The sequence below is a fragment of the Nerophis ophidion genome, linkage group LG03 (assembly GCF_033978795.1).
Source record: "Nerophis ophidion isolate RoL-2023_Sa linkage group LG03, RoL_Noph_v1.0, whole genome shotgun sequence".
NCBI lineage: Eukaryota > Metazoa > Chordata > Actinopteri > Syngnathiformes > Syngnathidae > Nerophis > Nerophis ophidion.
Window position 1 is genome coordinate 1,270,615 of NC_084613.1, and position 16,171 is coordinate 1,286,785.

Here is a 16,171-nt window from a genome sequence, read left to right on the forward strand (position 1 = left end):
TGGGTGTGGGAGTGGGTGTGGGTGTGGGAGTGGGAGTGGGAGTGGGTGTGGGTGTGGGTGTGGGTGTGGGAGTGGGAGTGTTTCAAGCCACGTCTTCTTGTAGCTTCCGGAAATTTTTGGTCCAGTGGCTTCTTGAAGGCACATAAGGGTGTGCAGCCGCTAGGGTCTATTTATAAGCCTTCATACCGCATTGGCCTTCTTTCTACTGATCCATGAAGTGACGTCGCACTTTGCTCCCCCCCCCCCCCCCCCCCCACACACACACACCCCCTCCCCCACATGTGGCATGCTGCAGTTTTGGAAGAGAAGCAGCCGGTGGAAGCCCCTCACTCATGACTCACCACTAAGAAGGTCGGCCTTCCTCCGCCCACGCTCATGTTGGGCCTCTCAAGTCTTTCCCAGATGCACAAGCACAAGAAGATGATCTCACTAAGGAGGAGGAGGATGGAGGAGGAGGAGGAGGAGGCGTGTCCCTCCTGTCCATCTGTCATCCAGCAGCAGGACACCTGTGTCAGTGTGGTCATGCATCCATGTCCCCAGCGGGGGTCACGCTGCACACGCATGCGACAACCACCGCCAACGTCACGCCGTCGCCATGGAGACGCCAGCGAGCAGATGTTAGGGGTTAACAGGAGGAGGAGGAGGAGGAGGAGGAGGAGGAGGCTCTCTGGCACGCTCTTGCCTGCTTGGAGCTGAGGATGGATGCAGAGGATGGATGAGGACATGGAGGCTCCTCTTTTCTTTGAATGCACATTCACAGGATGATGGCTTTCTTTCCCTTCTGACTTCTGTTCTGTGTGTGCGTGTGCGTGTGCGCGTGTGTGTGCGTGTGCGTGCGTGTGTGCGTGTGTGCGTGTGCGACGTACCGCTACTTCCTGTTGGCGCCCCAAAACACTGGAAAACAGGGCTAATGATGGCGGGGAACTATTTCCTTCTGAATTTGGGCTTCTTACATTCATGCAGTGCTTCTCAGTTATTTTCCGTTACACCCTCCTAGAAAAAAGACAACATTTAATAGACTAAATGATCACCTAATTGTTCTAAAAAACATGTTTTGGCAAACCAATAATTATAATCTACAAATAATTGTTGAGCGTCCGTGCCTTCTGATGATGAACAGGTGAGCGTGTAATGCTCTTGCAGGTGACAGCAGCTAGATTCCAGGTGACAGCAGCTAGATTCCAGGTAACAGCAGCTAGATTCCAGGTGACAGCAGCTAGATTCCAGGTAACAGCAGCTAGATTCCAGGTAACAGCAGCTAGATTGCAGGTGACAGCAGCTAGATTCCAGGTGACAGCAGATAGATTCCAGGTGACAGCAGCTAGATTCCAGGTAACAGCAGCTAGATTGCAGGTGACAGCAGCTAGATTCCAGGTGACAGCAGCTAGATTCCAGGTGACAGCAGCTAGATTCCAGGTGACAGCAGCTAGATTCCAGGTGACAGCAGCTAGATTCCAGGTGACAGCAGCTAGATTCCAGGTGACAGCAGCTAGATTGCAGGTGACAGCAGCTAGATTGCAGGTGACAGCAGCTAGATTCCAGGTAACAGCAGCTAGATTCCAGGTAACAGCAGCTAGATTGCAGGTGACAGCAGCTAGATTCCAGGTGACAGCAGCTAGATTCCAGGTGACAGCAGCTAGATTCCAGGTGACAGCAGCTAGATTCCAGGTGACAGCAGCTAGATTCCAGGTGACAGCAGCTAGATTCCAGGTGACAGCAGCTAGATTGCAGGTGACAGCAGCTAGATTGCAGGTGACAGCAGCTAGATTCCAGGTGACAGCAGCTAGATTGCAGGTGACAGCAGCTAGATTGCAGGTGACAGCAGCTAGATTCCAGGTGACAGCAGATAGATTCCAGGTGACAGCAGCTAGATTGCAGGTGACAGCAGCTAGATTGCAGGTGACAGCAGCTGGATTCCAGGTGACAGCAGCTAGATTCCAGGTGACAGCAGCTAGATTCCAGGTGACAGCAGCTAGATTCCAGGTGACAGCAGCTAGATTCCAGGTGACAGCAGCTAGATCCTTGCTTTGTGGCTCTCATTTGAGATAAGAGAATTAGTGACGCCTGGATGGTTATTTTATTTTGTTTTACTTCGTGAAAGTCCCATTGAGATGAAGACTGTGTTCTTCAAGAGAGTCCTGCACATTCTTACACCGGCGTAGGTGCCGCTGGGAGAGAGCTGGGCCGTGGTTAGGAAGCCAAACCTGCAACCCTCAAGTTGCTGGCACAGCCGCTCTACCGTCTGAGCCACACCGTCCCAAACGCTGCTATGATTATGGTGGAAATTAATATTGAATAATCGCATCAGGTATGTGAGGAGAAGCACTTCATATTGTCAATATTGTCTAGAGAGTACGGTGGCAAAGGGGGGGAACCTTTCCGGGAATTTAACACAGGAAGTTAAGCTCAGGAAGTTTGGAAATCTTGACCATTTTTGGATTATTCAAAGTTGGACACCGTTCATGGGAATGAATGAGGAATGCCAATAATGATATATTACTGGGCACTTGTCTATATGCTGCTGCATCTTTGGCACATGTACACCACCTTCCTGCCTTGTTCACCACCTTTCTGAATGAAATGTCAGATGGTGGACGTGGAATTATCCTCTTTGTCTTTATTTATTCTTGTAAAAGTCTAATGCAATACCACACACAGATATAATTAGTCAGCTAAACAATAGGAGTAGTCTTTGAAAATATTGGACTGACAGACAAATGAATAGAAATAGTCTAGTTGAATAAATGAAGAGTCAATCAGCATGCTACATCCAACTATAAGCTACATTCTTCTATGACAAGAGAATGGCTAGCAGAGCAGAAGGCAGAGCAAACTACACCTTTTGATAAAAAAAGGATTGATAGAAAAAGCTCAATTCGGATCACTAACATTGTTAGCATAAATAAAGGGGATTTCACACAGAGAAAATTAGCATCACAGCTAACGGAGAAATATGTTGGGTTGATTATGAGACTGTGGTGGAACATAAAGCTAGCTAGCTAGAGATAATGGCCCCAAAAACCTGTTACAAGTAGAGGAAGAGCAAGGTAGCTTGAGTGGAAGTCTGCTGGCGTAGTAAGAAGCAATTACACCTCTATTACACTTTAATACCATAGATCCAATATATTTACCCCGCTAATATCATCAACACTTACCTGACTGGATGAAGTCCTTGGGCTGAAATACTAGTGTGGCCTCAATAGTCCTGCTGTAGTGTGTAGCATGCTGACAATGATCCCAGCAGGTCATGGAGGAATGCACAGTGCAGGGTTGAAATTCTACTGAATTTGCATGACATCAGCTTGTTTTAGCTAATAATCATGCTGCAAGATCTAGCATGTTGCATTCAATCTTTATTCACATTAATTCCCATGGAAAGTTTCCAACTTTGATGAATTTTGCAAGCCTACCAGTGAGTCTCATTTCTTAACAATGTCCGCTAGCGGTGTGCCTCAGGACTTTTTCCAATGAGGAAACATACCTTGGCTCAAAAAAGGTTGCAAAACACTAGTCTATAACATCGTTACAACGTTATGTTTATTTCTTGTTTCCCAAGATGGCCGCTGCTAGTGGCAAGAGCTCTGTGTTCTTGCTGTTTCCCTCTTGCTTTTTCATGGGTTTTTGTTGTTGTTTTTTACTGTGTGGTTGGGGACCCTTTGGGACTGTGTGACAAGATGTGGCACATTCCTAACTTCTGTGGGGCTTTTTTGTGGGCTTCTGGGTCTTCCTCCCGGGAGCCTTTTGGCCGTGGGGACCAACTGCTGGATCTGGAGAGCAGATGAGGATGAAGATGAAGAGACAGGACTGCGGAGTTTGGAGAGACTGGAGGAGAGGCGGATGAAGAGACAAGATGTGGGGGAGCGCTGGAGCCTATTTCAGCCACAATCGGGCGGAAGGCGGGGTACACCCTGGACAAGTCGCCACCTCATCGCAGGGCCAACACAGATAGACAACATTCACACACTGGGGACCATTTAGTGTTGCCAATCAACCTATCCCCAGGTGCATGTCTTTGGAGGTGGGAGGGGCCTATCCCCAGGTGCATGTCTTTGGAGGTGGGAGGGGCCTATCCCCAGGTGCATGTCTTTGGAGGTGGGAGGGGCCTATCCCCAGGTGCATGTCTTTGGAGATGGGAGGGGCCTATCCCCAGGTGCATGTCTTTGGAGGTGGGAGGGGCCTATCCCCAGGTGCATGTCTTTGGAGGTGGGAGGGGCCTATCCCCAGGTGCATGTCTTTGGAGGTGGGAGGGGCCTATCCCCAGGTGCATATCTTTGGAGGTGGAAGGGGCTTATCCCCAGGTGCATGTCTTTGGAGGTGGGAGGGGCCTATCCCCAGGTGCATGTCTTTGGAGGTGGGAGGGGCCTATCCCCAGGTGCATGTCTTTGGAGGTGGGAGGGGCCTATCCCCAGGTGCATGTCTTTGGAGGTGGGAGGGGCCTATCCCCAGGTGCATGTCTTTGGAGGTGGGAGGAAGCCGGAGTAGAACCCACGCAGTCACGGGGAGAACATGCAAACTCCACACAGAAAGATCCCGAGCCCAGGATTGAACCCAGGACTACTCAGGACTTTCGTATTGTGAGGCAGACGCACTAACCCCTGTAACACCGTGCTGCCCAGTACATTTACAACAAAGAACAAATGTATTAACATTGTTTTTAGATAAGATTTAAAGTGCCCCAACTTCCTTGAAATATTTAAAAAAAATCCTTATTTAAACTCTAAAAAAGTTTTTGACCGACTAGAACCAATTGATCCTGAAAAATAAATTCAATAATGCCAATAAATGACCATAAATTCAAATAGATCAGCAACATTAAGTTAGGACGGGGGTCAGCAACATGCGGCTCTTGAGCGCCGCCCAAGTGGCTCCCTGCAGCTTTTTCAAAAACGTATGAAAATGGAAAAAAGACGAGGAAAAAAATGTTAGTTTTAAAATGGTTTCTGTTGGTGGACAAACATGACACAAACTTTCCCAATTGTTAGAAATCCCACTGTTTACATTAAACATGATTCACTGATGAGTGCCATTATGTCCTAATTTTGGAAGTCCTTGAACGCACCGTAGTTTGTTTACATGTACAACTATCCTTGATGCCGCCACAGAAAGACATGTTTTATGCCACTCCTTCTTTGTCTTCTTTTGTCCACCAACCTACTCAGTGGTCTAGTGGTTAGAGTGTCCGCCCTGAGATGGGTAGGTCGTGAGTTCAAACCCCGGCCGAGTCATACCAAAGACTATAAAAATGGGAGTCATTACCTGCCTGCTTGGCACTGAGCATAAAGGGTTGGAATTGGGGGTTAAATCACCAAAAATGATTCCCGGGCGCGGCTACCGCTGCTGCTCACTGCTCCCCTCACCTCCCAGGGGGTGAACAAGGGTGATGAGTCAAATGCAGAGGACACATTTCAACACACCTAGTGTGTGTGTGTGTGTGTGTGTGTGTGTGTGTGTGTGTGTGACAATCATTGCTACTTTAACTTAACTTTTTAACTTTTATGCTGTGCATGAATGCACAAAGGTGAGCTTTGTTGGTGTTATTGATTTATGTGGAGTGCTAATCCCAACTATTTTATAATTTGTTGGTGTTATTGACTTGAGTGGAGTGCTGATCCCAACTATTTGATACTTTGTTGGTGTTATTGACTTGTGTGGAGTGCTAATCCCAACTATTTGAAACTTTATTGGTGTTATTAACTTGTGTGGAGTGATGATCCCAACTATTTGATACTTTGTTGGTGTTATTGACTTGTGTGGAGTGATGATCCCAACTATTTGAAACTTTATTGGTGTTATTGACTTGTGTGGAGTGATGATCCTAACTATTTGATACTTTGTTGGTGTTATTGACTTGTGTGGAGTGATGATCCCAACTATTTGAAACTTTATTGGTGTTATTGACTTGTGTGGAGTGATGATCCCAACTATTTGAAACTTTGTTGGTGTTATTGACTTTTGTGGAGTGATGATCCCAACTATTTGAAACTTTGTTGGTGTTATTGACTTGTGTGGAGTGCTGATCCCAACTATTTGATACTTTGTTGGTGTTATTGACTTGTGTGGAGTGCTAATCCCAACTATTTGAAACTTTATTGGTGTTATTGACTTGTGTGGAGTGATGATCCCAACTATTTGAAACTTTGTTGGTGTTATTGACTTGTGTGGAGTGATGATCCCAACTATTTTATACTTTGTTGGTGTTATTGACTTATGTGGAGTGATGATCCCAACTATTTGAAACTTTGTTGGTGTTATTGACTTGTGTGGAGTGCTGATCCCAACTATTTGAAACTTTGTTGGTGTTATTGACTTGTGTGGAGTGCTGATCCCAACTATTTTATACTTTGTTGGTGTTATTGACTTGTGTGGAGTGCTGATCCCAACTATTTGATACTTTGTTGGTGTTATTGACTTGTGTGGAGTGCTGATCCCAACTATTTGAAACTTTGTTGGTGTTATTGACTTGAGTGGAGTGCTGATCCCAACTATTTGATACTTTGTTGGTGTTATTGACTTGTGTGGAGTGCTGATCCCAACTATTTGATACTTTGTTGGTGTTATTGACTTGTGTGGAGTGCTGATCCCAACTATTTGATACTTTGTTGGTGTTATTGACTTGTGTGGAGTGCTGATCCCAACTATTTGATACTTTGTTGGTGTTATTGAATTGAGTGGAGTGCTGATCCCAACTATTTGATACTTTGTTGGTGTTATTGACTTGTGTGGAGTGCTGATCCCAACTATTTGATACTTTGTTGGTGTTATTGACTTGTGTGGAGTGCTGATCCCAACTATTTGATACTTTGTTGGTGTTATTGACTTGTGTGGAGTGCTGATCCCAACTATTTGATACTTTGTTGGTGTTATTGACTTGTGTGGAGTGCTGATCCCAACTATTTGATACTTTGTTGGTGTTATTGACTTGTGTGGAGTGCTGATCCCAACTATTTGATACTTTGTTGGTGTTATTGACTTGTGTGGAGTGCTGATCCCAACTATTTGAAACTTTGTTGGTGTTATTGACTTGTGTGGAGTGCTGATCCCAACTATTTGATACTTTGTTGGTGTTATTGACTTGTGTGGAGTGCTGATCCCAACTATTTGATACTTTGTTGGTGTTATTGACTTGTGTGGAGTGCTGATCCCAACTATTTGATACTTTGTTGGTGTTATTGACTTGTGTGGAGTGCTGATCCCAACTATTTGATACTTTGTTGGTGTTATTGACTTGTGTGGAGTGCTGATCCCAACTATTTGAAACTTTGTTGGTGTTATTGACTTGTGTGGAGTGCTGATCCCAACTATTTGATACTTTGTTGGTGTTATTGACTTGTGTGGAGTGCTGATCCCAACTATTTGATACTTTGTTGGTGTTATTGACTTGTGTGGAGTGCTGATCCCAACTATTTGATACTTTGTTGGTGTTATTGACTTGTGTGGAGTGCTGATCCCAACTATTTGATACTTTGTTGGTGTTATTGACTTGTGTGGAGTGCTGATCCCAACTATTTGATACTTTGTTGGTGTTATTGACTTGTGTGGAGTGCTGATCCCAACTATTTGATACTTTGTTGGTGTTATTGACTTGTGTGGAGTGCTGATCCCAACTATTTGAAACTTTGTTGGTGTTATTGACTTGTGTGGAGTGCTGATCCCAACTATTTGATACTTTGTTGGTGTTATTGACTTGTGTGGAGTGCTGATCCCAACTATTTGATACTTTGTTGGTGTTATTGACTTGTGTGGAGTGCTGATCCCAACTATTTGATACTTTGTTGGTGTTATTGACTTGTGTGGAGTGCTGATCCCAACTATTTGATACTTTGTTGGTGTTATTGACTTGTGTGGAGTGCTGATCCCAACTATTTGATACTTTGTTGGTGTTATTGACTTGTGTGGAGTGCTGATCCCAACTATTTGATACTTTGTTGGTGTTATTGACTTGTGTGGAGTGCTGATCCCAACTACTTGGCCGCTGCACCACTGCCAGCTAATCCATGCTAGCTGTATGTCCATCATGCATCATTATGCCTCGTATCTGAGGTATATTTGAGCTCATTTTATTTGAAGTTTCCGTTTCCCTCAACTTGAACACACACATATTTACTTTTGGCCATTCTCAGCCAATCATTACCAGGAGTTATCTCACCCTCTGAAAAGCCTCCGTTTTAGTAATGTTTTCCATTGTTGCTAAAATGTGTAGAATAAATATTACATTTCAGCATTTCTTTCGACGATGATTTGCATCCGTCTGTGACACGTAGTTATTTTGATAGTAGGCTAATATGACTAAAATAACATCATGTGTTGCCTTCATTTAAATACTCATATAAGGATCTACATTTTTTGCGGCTCCAGACAGAGTTTTTTTTGGGTATTTTTGGTCCAAAATGGCTTTTTCCACATTTTGGGTTGCTGACCCCTGAGTTAAAAACTCAATATATAAAACACTTTTAACCTGCAAAATAAAAATAAATAAAACAAGCTGATTTTTTTCCTTTTTTTTTCAAAATGAGGAAGTCAGGACTAATGGGCGTTTTATAGTAGAGGGGTTTGAAAAATGATACTGATAAAGCATGTTCCCTGAAGTCACACCTCAGGGATCGCTGCCATTCTATTTGATGAAAACACATTTTTGGCCTAAATGAAGTGTTGAAATAAGTCTTTATGTGTTACAGTGCAGTATTTGTCTTGTTTGAAAAGTCTTTATGTGTTACAGTGCAGTATTTGTCTTGTTTGAAAAGTCTTTATGTGTTACTGTGCAGTATTTGTCTTGTTTGAAAAGTCTTTATGTGTTACAGTGCAGTATTTGTCTTGTTTGAAAAGTCTTTATGTGTTACAGTGCAGCATTTGTCTTGTTTGAAAAGTCTTTATGTGTTACTGTGCAGTATTTGTCTTGTTTGAAAAGTCTTTATGTGTTACAGTGCAGTATTTGTCTTGTTTGAAAAGTCTTTATGTGTTACTGTGCAGTATTTGTCTTGTTTGAAAAGTCTTTATGTGTTACAGTGCAGCATTTGTCTTGTTTGAAAAGTCTTTATGTGTTACAGTGCAGTATTTGTCTTGTTTGAAAAGTCTTTATGTGTTACTGTGCAGTATTTGTCTTGTTTGAAAAGTCTTTATGTGTTACAGTGCAGTATTTGTCTTGTTTGAAAAGTCTTTATGTGTTACTGTGCAGTATTTGTCTTGTTTGAAAAGTCTTTATGTGTTACAGTGCAGCATTTGTCTTGTTTGAAAAGTCTTTATGTGTTACAGTGCAGTATTTGTCTTGTTTGAAAGAATGTGAGTGTGAATGTTGTCCGTCTATCTGTGTTGGCCCTGCGATGAGGTGGCGACTTGTCCAGGGTGTACCCTGCCTTCCGCCCGATTGTAGCTGAGATAGGCGCCAGCGCCCCCCGCGACCCCGAAAGGGAATAAGCGGTAGAAAATGGATGGATGGAAAAGTCTTTATGTGTTACTGTGCAGTATTTGTCTTGTTTGAAAAGTCTTTATGTGTTACAGTGCAGTATTTGTCTTGTTTGAAAAGTCTTTATGTGTTACAGTGCAGTATTGTCTTGTTTGAAAAGTCTTTATGTGTTACAGTGCAGTATTTGTCTTGTTTGAAAAGTCTTTATGTGTTACAGTGCAGTATTTGTCTTGTTTGAAAAGTCTTTATGTGTTACAGTGCAGTATTTGTCTTGTTTGAAAAGTCTTTATGTGTTACAGTGCAGTATTTGTCTTGTTTGAAAAGTCTTTATGTGTTACAGTGCAGTATTTGTCTTGTTTGAAAAGTCTTTATGTGTTACAGTGCAGTATTTGTCTTGTTTGAAAAGTCTTTATGTGTTACAGTTGTGACGCTTGTGTGGCATTGTAATGCCGGATTGGTTCTTCCGGGGATGCGTCGAAGCGATGAACACAACAAGGTAAGTTATAAATGGATTTATTAAATAAACAAATGGCTTAGCGTAAAAGCTAGCGAGAATATACATACAAAGATGAAGGTCGAGAGTCGTCACTGTTGCGCGTGGGCAAATTAGGATCCGAGACTGAACAAAGAAAAGAGGAAAGCTTATATAGGGAGAAATCAAGGAGAACCAGGTGTGTAGAAAACGAGGAGCAGGTGAAATCAATGTGTAACCATGGTAACGGACTAAACAGGAAGTAAGTGGGTCAGAAGAGAATGAAACAAAGATGGAAAAATAAACATGTGAAGATCTGAGTCACAGATCGCAACAGTATTCCCCCCCCCAAAAAGACAGATTCCAGATGTCTCAAAGAAAACAAAAACAAATAAGAAACAACTTGAACCCCCTCCCCAAAAACAGAGTCCACAAACGAAGGGAGGGCGGAGGGAGGCCACGGTGGAGGGTCGCCAAGTCGTGTGTCCCCGAATCCACCGAGGACAAGTCAAGTGGCGGCGGCGGATGGAACGCCGCTGCCGAAAAAGTTTTGGCGGGCGACCTCGAAAAGGCCACATTAGTGGCCGCATCGCAGGATGAGGTGCCCGGCGAGGCGGACGACCCGGGCACGGCCACATCCGTGGCCGACATGGAGGAGGGAGTGTCTGGCGAGGAGGATGACCTCGCAGAGGCCACGCCCGTGATCGACGTGGTGGACGACGCCTCAGCACCGAAATCCCAGCAGGCTTGGAAGCAGCAGACGAGGGTGCGGGGACTGCAGCCAAAGCAGGCCCGAGTGCAGCTGGCGAGGATGATGCGGGTGCTGGAGCCGCAGGAGTCGTCGGAGGCGGCCTGGGAGCCGCAGGAGTCGTCGGAGGCGGCCTGGGAGCCGCAGGAGTCGTCGGAGGCGGCCTGGGAGCCGCAGGAGTCGTCGGAGGCGGCCTGGGAGCCGCAGGAGTCGTGACTGGTGTGAGCTCCAGCCTCATCGTCGGCGCCGGTGTGGGCTCCAGCTTCTTCGTCGGCAGTGCTTGGCGGCGTGGAGCTGGTACCGGCGCTTGTCGAGGAGCTGGCACTGGAGTGGGCTCCAGCCCTGTCGACATAGGTGAAGGTTCCAGCCCCGTCGTCGACGCTGGTGTGGGCTCCAGCCCCGTCGTCGACGCTGGTGTGGGCTCCAGCCCCGTCGTCGGCGGTGCTTGGCGGCGCGGAGCTGGTACCGGCGCTTGGCGGCGTGGAGCTGGTACCGGCGCTTGGCGGCGTGGAGCTGGTACTGGAGTAGGCTCCAGCTCTGGAGCTGGTACTGGAGTGGGCTCCAGGCTAAAGTCTGTAACTGGTATGAGAACCAGTTCTGGGTCGGAGGCTGGTGTGAGAACCAGGTGGGAGTCTAGTGCTGGCTTGAGAACCAGGCTAGCAACATTTTCTGGTGTGAAAACCAGGCGAGAGTCTAATTCTGGCTTGAAAACCAGGCGAGAGTCATGTGCTGGTGTGAGAACCAGACTGGGAGCAGTGCAGAACACCGGTGGTGGAGGACGTGCTGGAGGTAATGACCTCGCGAGTCCGAACACCGGTGGAGGAGGTCTACAAGGCCGTTGAGACTTGGCCGGGGGAAAAACAGGTGGAGGAGGTCTACAAGGCCGTTGAGATTTGGCCGGGGAAAAATCAGGTAGAGGAGGTCTACAAGGCCGTTGAGACTTGGCCGGGGGAAAAACAGGTGGAGGAGGTCTACAAGGCCGTTGAGACTTGGCCAGGGGAAAAACAGGTGGAGGAGGTCTACAAGGTGGCTGTGGTTTAGAGGGTAGTATCTGTGCTACCTCCGTAGCACAGCTATAGGTCATAGCCCCTTCCTCCAGACGGGGATCCCAGACCCGTTCCCTATGGTCAGGGACTGACCTTAAGGGAGGGTGGTGGGAGGCTTGGAGGCGGGCCGACTCCTCCCCTTTAATTTGTCCAGAATTTCCTTTAGAAAAGGGAGGAAACACCTTGGACTTGGCCGGAGAATGAGGTTTTAAAGGAGGTGTAGGAGAAAAACTAGGTGACTGAGGTTGACTAGAATAATAAGAAAAAATATCCTGATAATTCTGTATCTTGTCATGAATGTTATTGATATTCAAAAAAGGTTGGGAATGAGAATTACTGTCCACAATATAAAAATCTTCTGAAAAAATGTCATCAACAGAGGCCGGTGTTGCGTCACCGGTGGGCGTTCCCCAATTGACGTCATCGCTTGTGTCAGAAAAAGTGTCATGGCAGCTTAAGGAATGATTTGAAAAAAAACAAGCAGGATTACCGGTAATGACGGGTGAATCCTGGACGGGGTGAAACTTGCTGTGTCCATGGGGAGGAATAAGTGGTGCTGGAACATTACTGCCGTGCGGGGGGCCTCTCCACTGGACCCCCCGCCTCTTCGGGGCAGCGCGAACGGCTTCGGAGGGGACTTCAGGCCCACAGTCAAGTCTTTCCTGCTCCCAAGCCACGAGCTCCAACCACAAACCCAAGTCGAAGGGTTCCTCCCGTGGTTTCGACGCGGAAAAACATTTTGATGCTCGGATCCTACTGTGACGCTTGTGTGGCATTGTAATGCCGGATTGGTTCTTCCGGGGATGCGTCGAAGCGATGAACACAACAAGGTAAGTTATAAATGGATTTATTAAATAAACAAATGGCTTAGCGTAAAAGCTAGCGAGAATATACATACAAAGATGAAGGTCGAGAGTCGTCACTGTTGCGCGTGGGCAAATTAGGATCCGAGACTGAACAAAGAAAAGAGGAAAGCTTATATAGGGAGAAATCAAGGAGAACCAGGTGTGTAGAAAACGAGGAGCAGGTGAAATCAATGTGTAACCATGGTAACGGACTAAACAGGAAGTAAGTGGGTCAGAAGAGAATGAAACAAAGATGGAAAAATAAACATGTGAAGATCTGAGTCACAGATCGCAACAACAGTGCAGTATTTGTCTTGTTTGAAAAGTCTTTATGTGTTACAGTGAAGTATTTGTCTTGTTTGAAAAGTCTTTATGTGTTACAGTGCAGTATTTGTCTTGTTTGAAAAGTCTTTATGTGTTACTGTGCAGCATTTGTCTTGTTTGAAAAGTCTTTATGTGTTACAGTGCAGTATTTGTCTTGTTTGAAAAGTCTTTATGTGTTACTGTGCAGTATTTGTCTTGTTTGAAAAGTCTTTATGTGTTACTGTGCAGTATTTGTCTTGTTTGAAAAGTCTTTATGTGTTACAGTGCAGTATTTGTCTTGTTTGAAAAGTCTTTATGTGTTACTGTGCAGTATTTGTCTTGTTTGAAAAGTCTTTATGTGTTACAGTGCAGCATTTGTCTTGTTTGAAAAGTCTTTATGTGTTACAGTGCAGTATTTGTCTTGTTTGAAAGAATGTGAGTGTGAATGTTGTCCGTCTATCTGTGTTGGCCCTGCGATGAGGTGGCGACTTGTCCAGGGTGTACCCTGCCTTCCGCCCGATTGTAGCTGAGATAGGCGCCAGCGCCCCCCGCGACCCCGAAAGGGAATAAGCGGTAGAAAATGGATGGATGGAAAAGTCTTTATGTGTTACTGTGCAGTATTTGTCTTGTTTGAAAAGTCTTTATGTGTTACAGTGCAGTATTTGTCTTGTTTGAAAAGTCTTTATGTGTTACAGTGCAGTATTTGTCTTGTTTGAAAAGTCTTTATGTGTTACAGTGCAGTATTTGTCTTGTTTGAAAAGTCTTTATGTGTTACAGTGCAGTATTTGTCTTGTTTGAAAAGTCTTTATGTGTTACAGTGCAGTATTTGTCTTGTTTGAAAAGTCTTTATGTGTTACAGTGCAGCATTTGTCTTGTTTGAAAAGTCTTTATGTGTTACAGTGCAGCATTTGTCTTGTTTGAAAAGTCTTTATGTGTTACTGTGCAGTATTTGTCTTGTTGAAAGAATGTGAGTGTGAATGTTGTCCGTCTATCTGTGTTGGCCCTGCGATGAGGTGGCGACTTGTCCAGGGTGTACCCTGCCTTCCGCCCGATTGTAGCTGAGATAGGCGCCAGCGCCCCCCGCGACCCCGAAAGGGAATAAGCGGTAGAAAATGGATGGATGGAAAAGTCTTTATGTGTTACTGTGCAGCATTTGTCTTGTTTGAAAAGTCTTTATGTGTTACTGTGCAGTATTTGTCTTGTTTGAAAAGTCTTTATGTGTTACAGTGCAGTATTTGTCTTGTTTGAAAAGTCTTTATGTGTTACAGTGCAGTATTTGTCTTGTTTGAAAAGTCTTTATGTGTTACTGTGCAGCATTTGTCTTGTTTGAAAAGTCTTTATGTGTTACAGTGCAGTATTTGTCTTGTTTGAAAAGTCTTTATGTGTTACTGTGCAGCATTTGTCTTGTTTGAAAAGTCTTTATGTGTTACTGTGCAGTATTTGTCTTGTTTGAAAAAGTTGAAGTGAAAGTACCAATCAATGATTGTAGAAGTCGGACATAACTGAAGGCCTAGGTGGGAAACGCACGGCCCGCCACCGCTTTTTCATGATACAAGATATGACGAGTAATGCATGCTAAGGTTAGCATACAAACAGTTAGCATGTGTAAAGAAGCAAGTGTGGAAGGGGCGTGGTCCACGCGTTCCCTGTGGGCAGAGCATGTGCAAGAGCAACTGACAGGTGAGGAGAGATCTCAGCTGGAACGACTTATCTAATCACCCGTCTCTTTATTAGCAGCATCGGAGAACATGAGAGGAGGCGGGGGAGTGGCTGCTGAAAAGCACCAGAAAGACAACAAGAGACTGCTGAGAAGCATCAGAGACTGAGAAGAAGAAGACAAAAATAAAAATTGTAAATCGGTGTGGAGTGTCATAATGGTCCAAATGAAGCCAACGAGAAGAAGACTTTCACACAAGTGATATGACTCAGATGTAAAATGATCCAACAAAGTTAGCATGCTAACAGTTAGCATGCGTCAAGTAGCAAATCCAAAGACTCTCGGGTGTACGGCTGCAAAATGACAAGACAAGAGACATGTCTCAGTTCTCAGTTTTATTAGGAAAATCATTTTGCAGATTGGATTATTATCATCTATATATATATACTGTATATATTATTTTCAGTTATTCAGAGGATGCATCAGCACAGTATATATTCATAGGAAGACTATTGCTAGAATAAATATCTATACATCATATTTACTTCAACTCTTTTCTTTTTCTTAGGAAAAAAAAAAAGCCCAACAGAAAAAAAGATACAAAAAACATTAAATGCCAAAAGAAATCGAACATCCGCAAAAACCAAAGCTGTTATTTTCTTTAAATGCTGCTGAGGAGGAATATCTTTTGGAAAATACAAAGATGATTCACAGTTTGTGTCCTTGTTGTCATGCTGGCAGGAACACCAATGGGGGACCATGCAGGACTGAAGGGCCAGGGACACGCCATCGGACCACAACCTCCCGCCGAGGCCCCGGACCGCCCCCGTGCCGCCCCCGTGCCGCTCCCAGAGCCACGCCATCGGACCACAACCTCCCGCCGAGGCCCCGGACAGCCCCCGTGCCGCTCCCAGAGCCACGCCATCGGACCACAACCTCCCGCCGAGGCCCCGGACAGCCCCCGTGCCGCCCCCGTGCCGCTCCCAGAGCCACGCCATCGGACCACAACCTCCCGCCGAGGCCCCGGACAGCCCCCGTGCCGCCCCCGTGCCGCTCCCAGAGCCACGCCATCGGACCACAACCTCCCGCCGAGGCCCCGGACAGCCCCCGTGCCGCCCCCGTGCCGCTCCCAGAGCCACGCCATCGGACCACAACCTCCCACAGAGGCCCCGGACCGCCCCCGTGCCGCCCCCGTGCTGCCCCCGTGCCGCCCCCGTGCCGCTCCCAGAGCACGCCATCAGACCACAACCTCCCGCCGAGGCCCCGGACAGCCCCCGTGCCGCCCCCGTGCCGCCCCCGTGCTGCTCCCAGAGCCACGCCATCGGACCACAACCTCCCACAGAGGCCCCGGACTGCCCCCGTGCCGCCCCCGTGCCGCCCCCGTGCCGCTCCCAGAGCACGCCATCAGACCACAACCTCCCGCGGAGGCCCCGTGCTGACCACCACTCCCTTTTGTGCTGTCAGAAAAAAAACGGGTCAACGGGAGCGTTTTTCCACTTCCCCTCATCGCCCCGGCAACCGTATCCCCGCTGTCCCGGGTGGGGGGGGGGTGGGGGGGGTGCTCTAACGTGGTAAAATGGTTTCATGGAACGTCAGAGAAAAAGGAAGGAAAACGGTGCCGCCTCTCCAGCTGATTGGAACCCACCGCAGTTTGTGTTGCTGACAGCGAGTTATAAGAACACACCTGGTCTTAGAACATT

General features: G+C 46.2%; 1 protein-coding gene across 1 annotated transcript; it reads left to right on the forward strand.

The window, feature by feature from the left end:
- Positions 1-15,220: 15,220 nt before the first annotated feature.
- Positions 15,221-15,910, forward strand: LOC133548669 (uncharacterized). Its single transcript, XM_061893643.1, has one exon. The coding sequence runs from the start codon at positions 15,221-15,223 to the stop codon at positions 15,908-15,910; it is 690 nt and encodes a 229-aa protein (XP_061749627.1).
- The last annotated feature ends 261 nt before the right edge of the window (positions 15,911-16,171 follow it).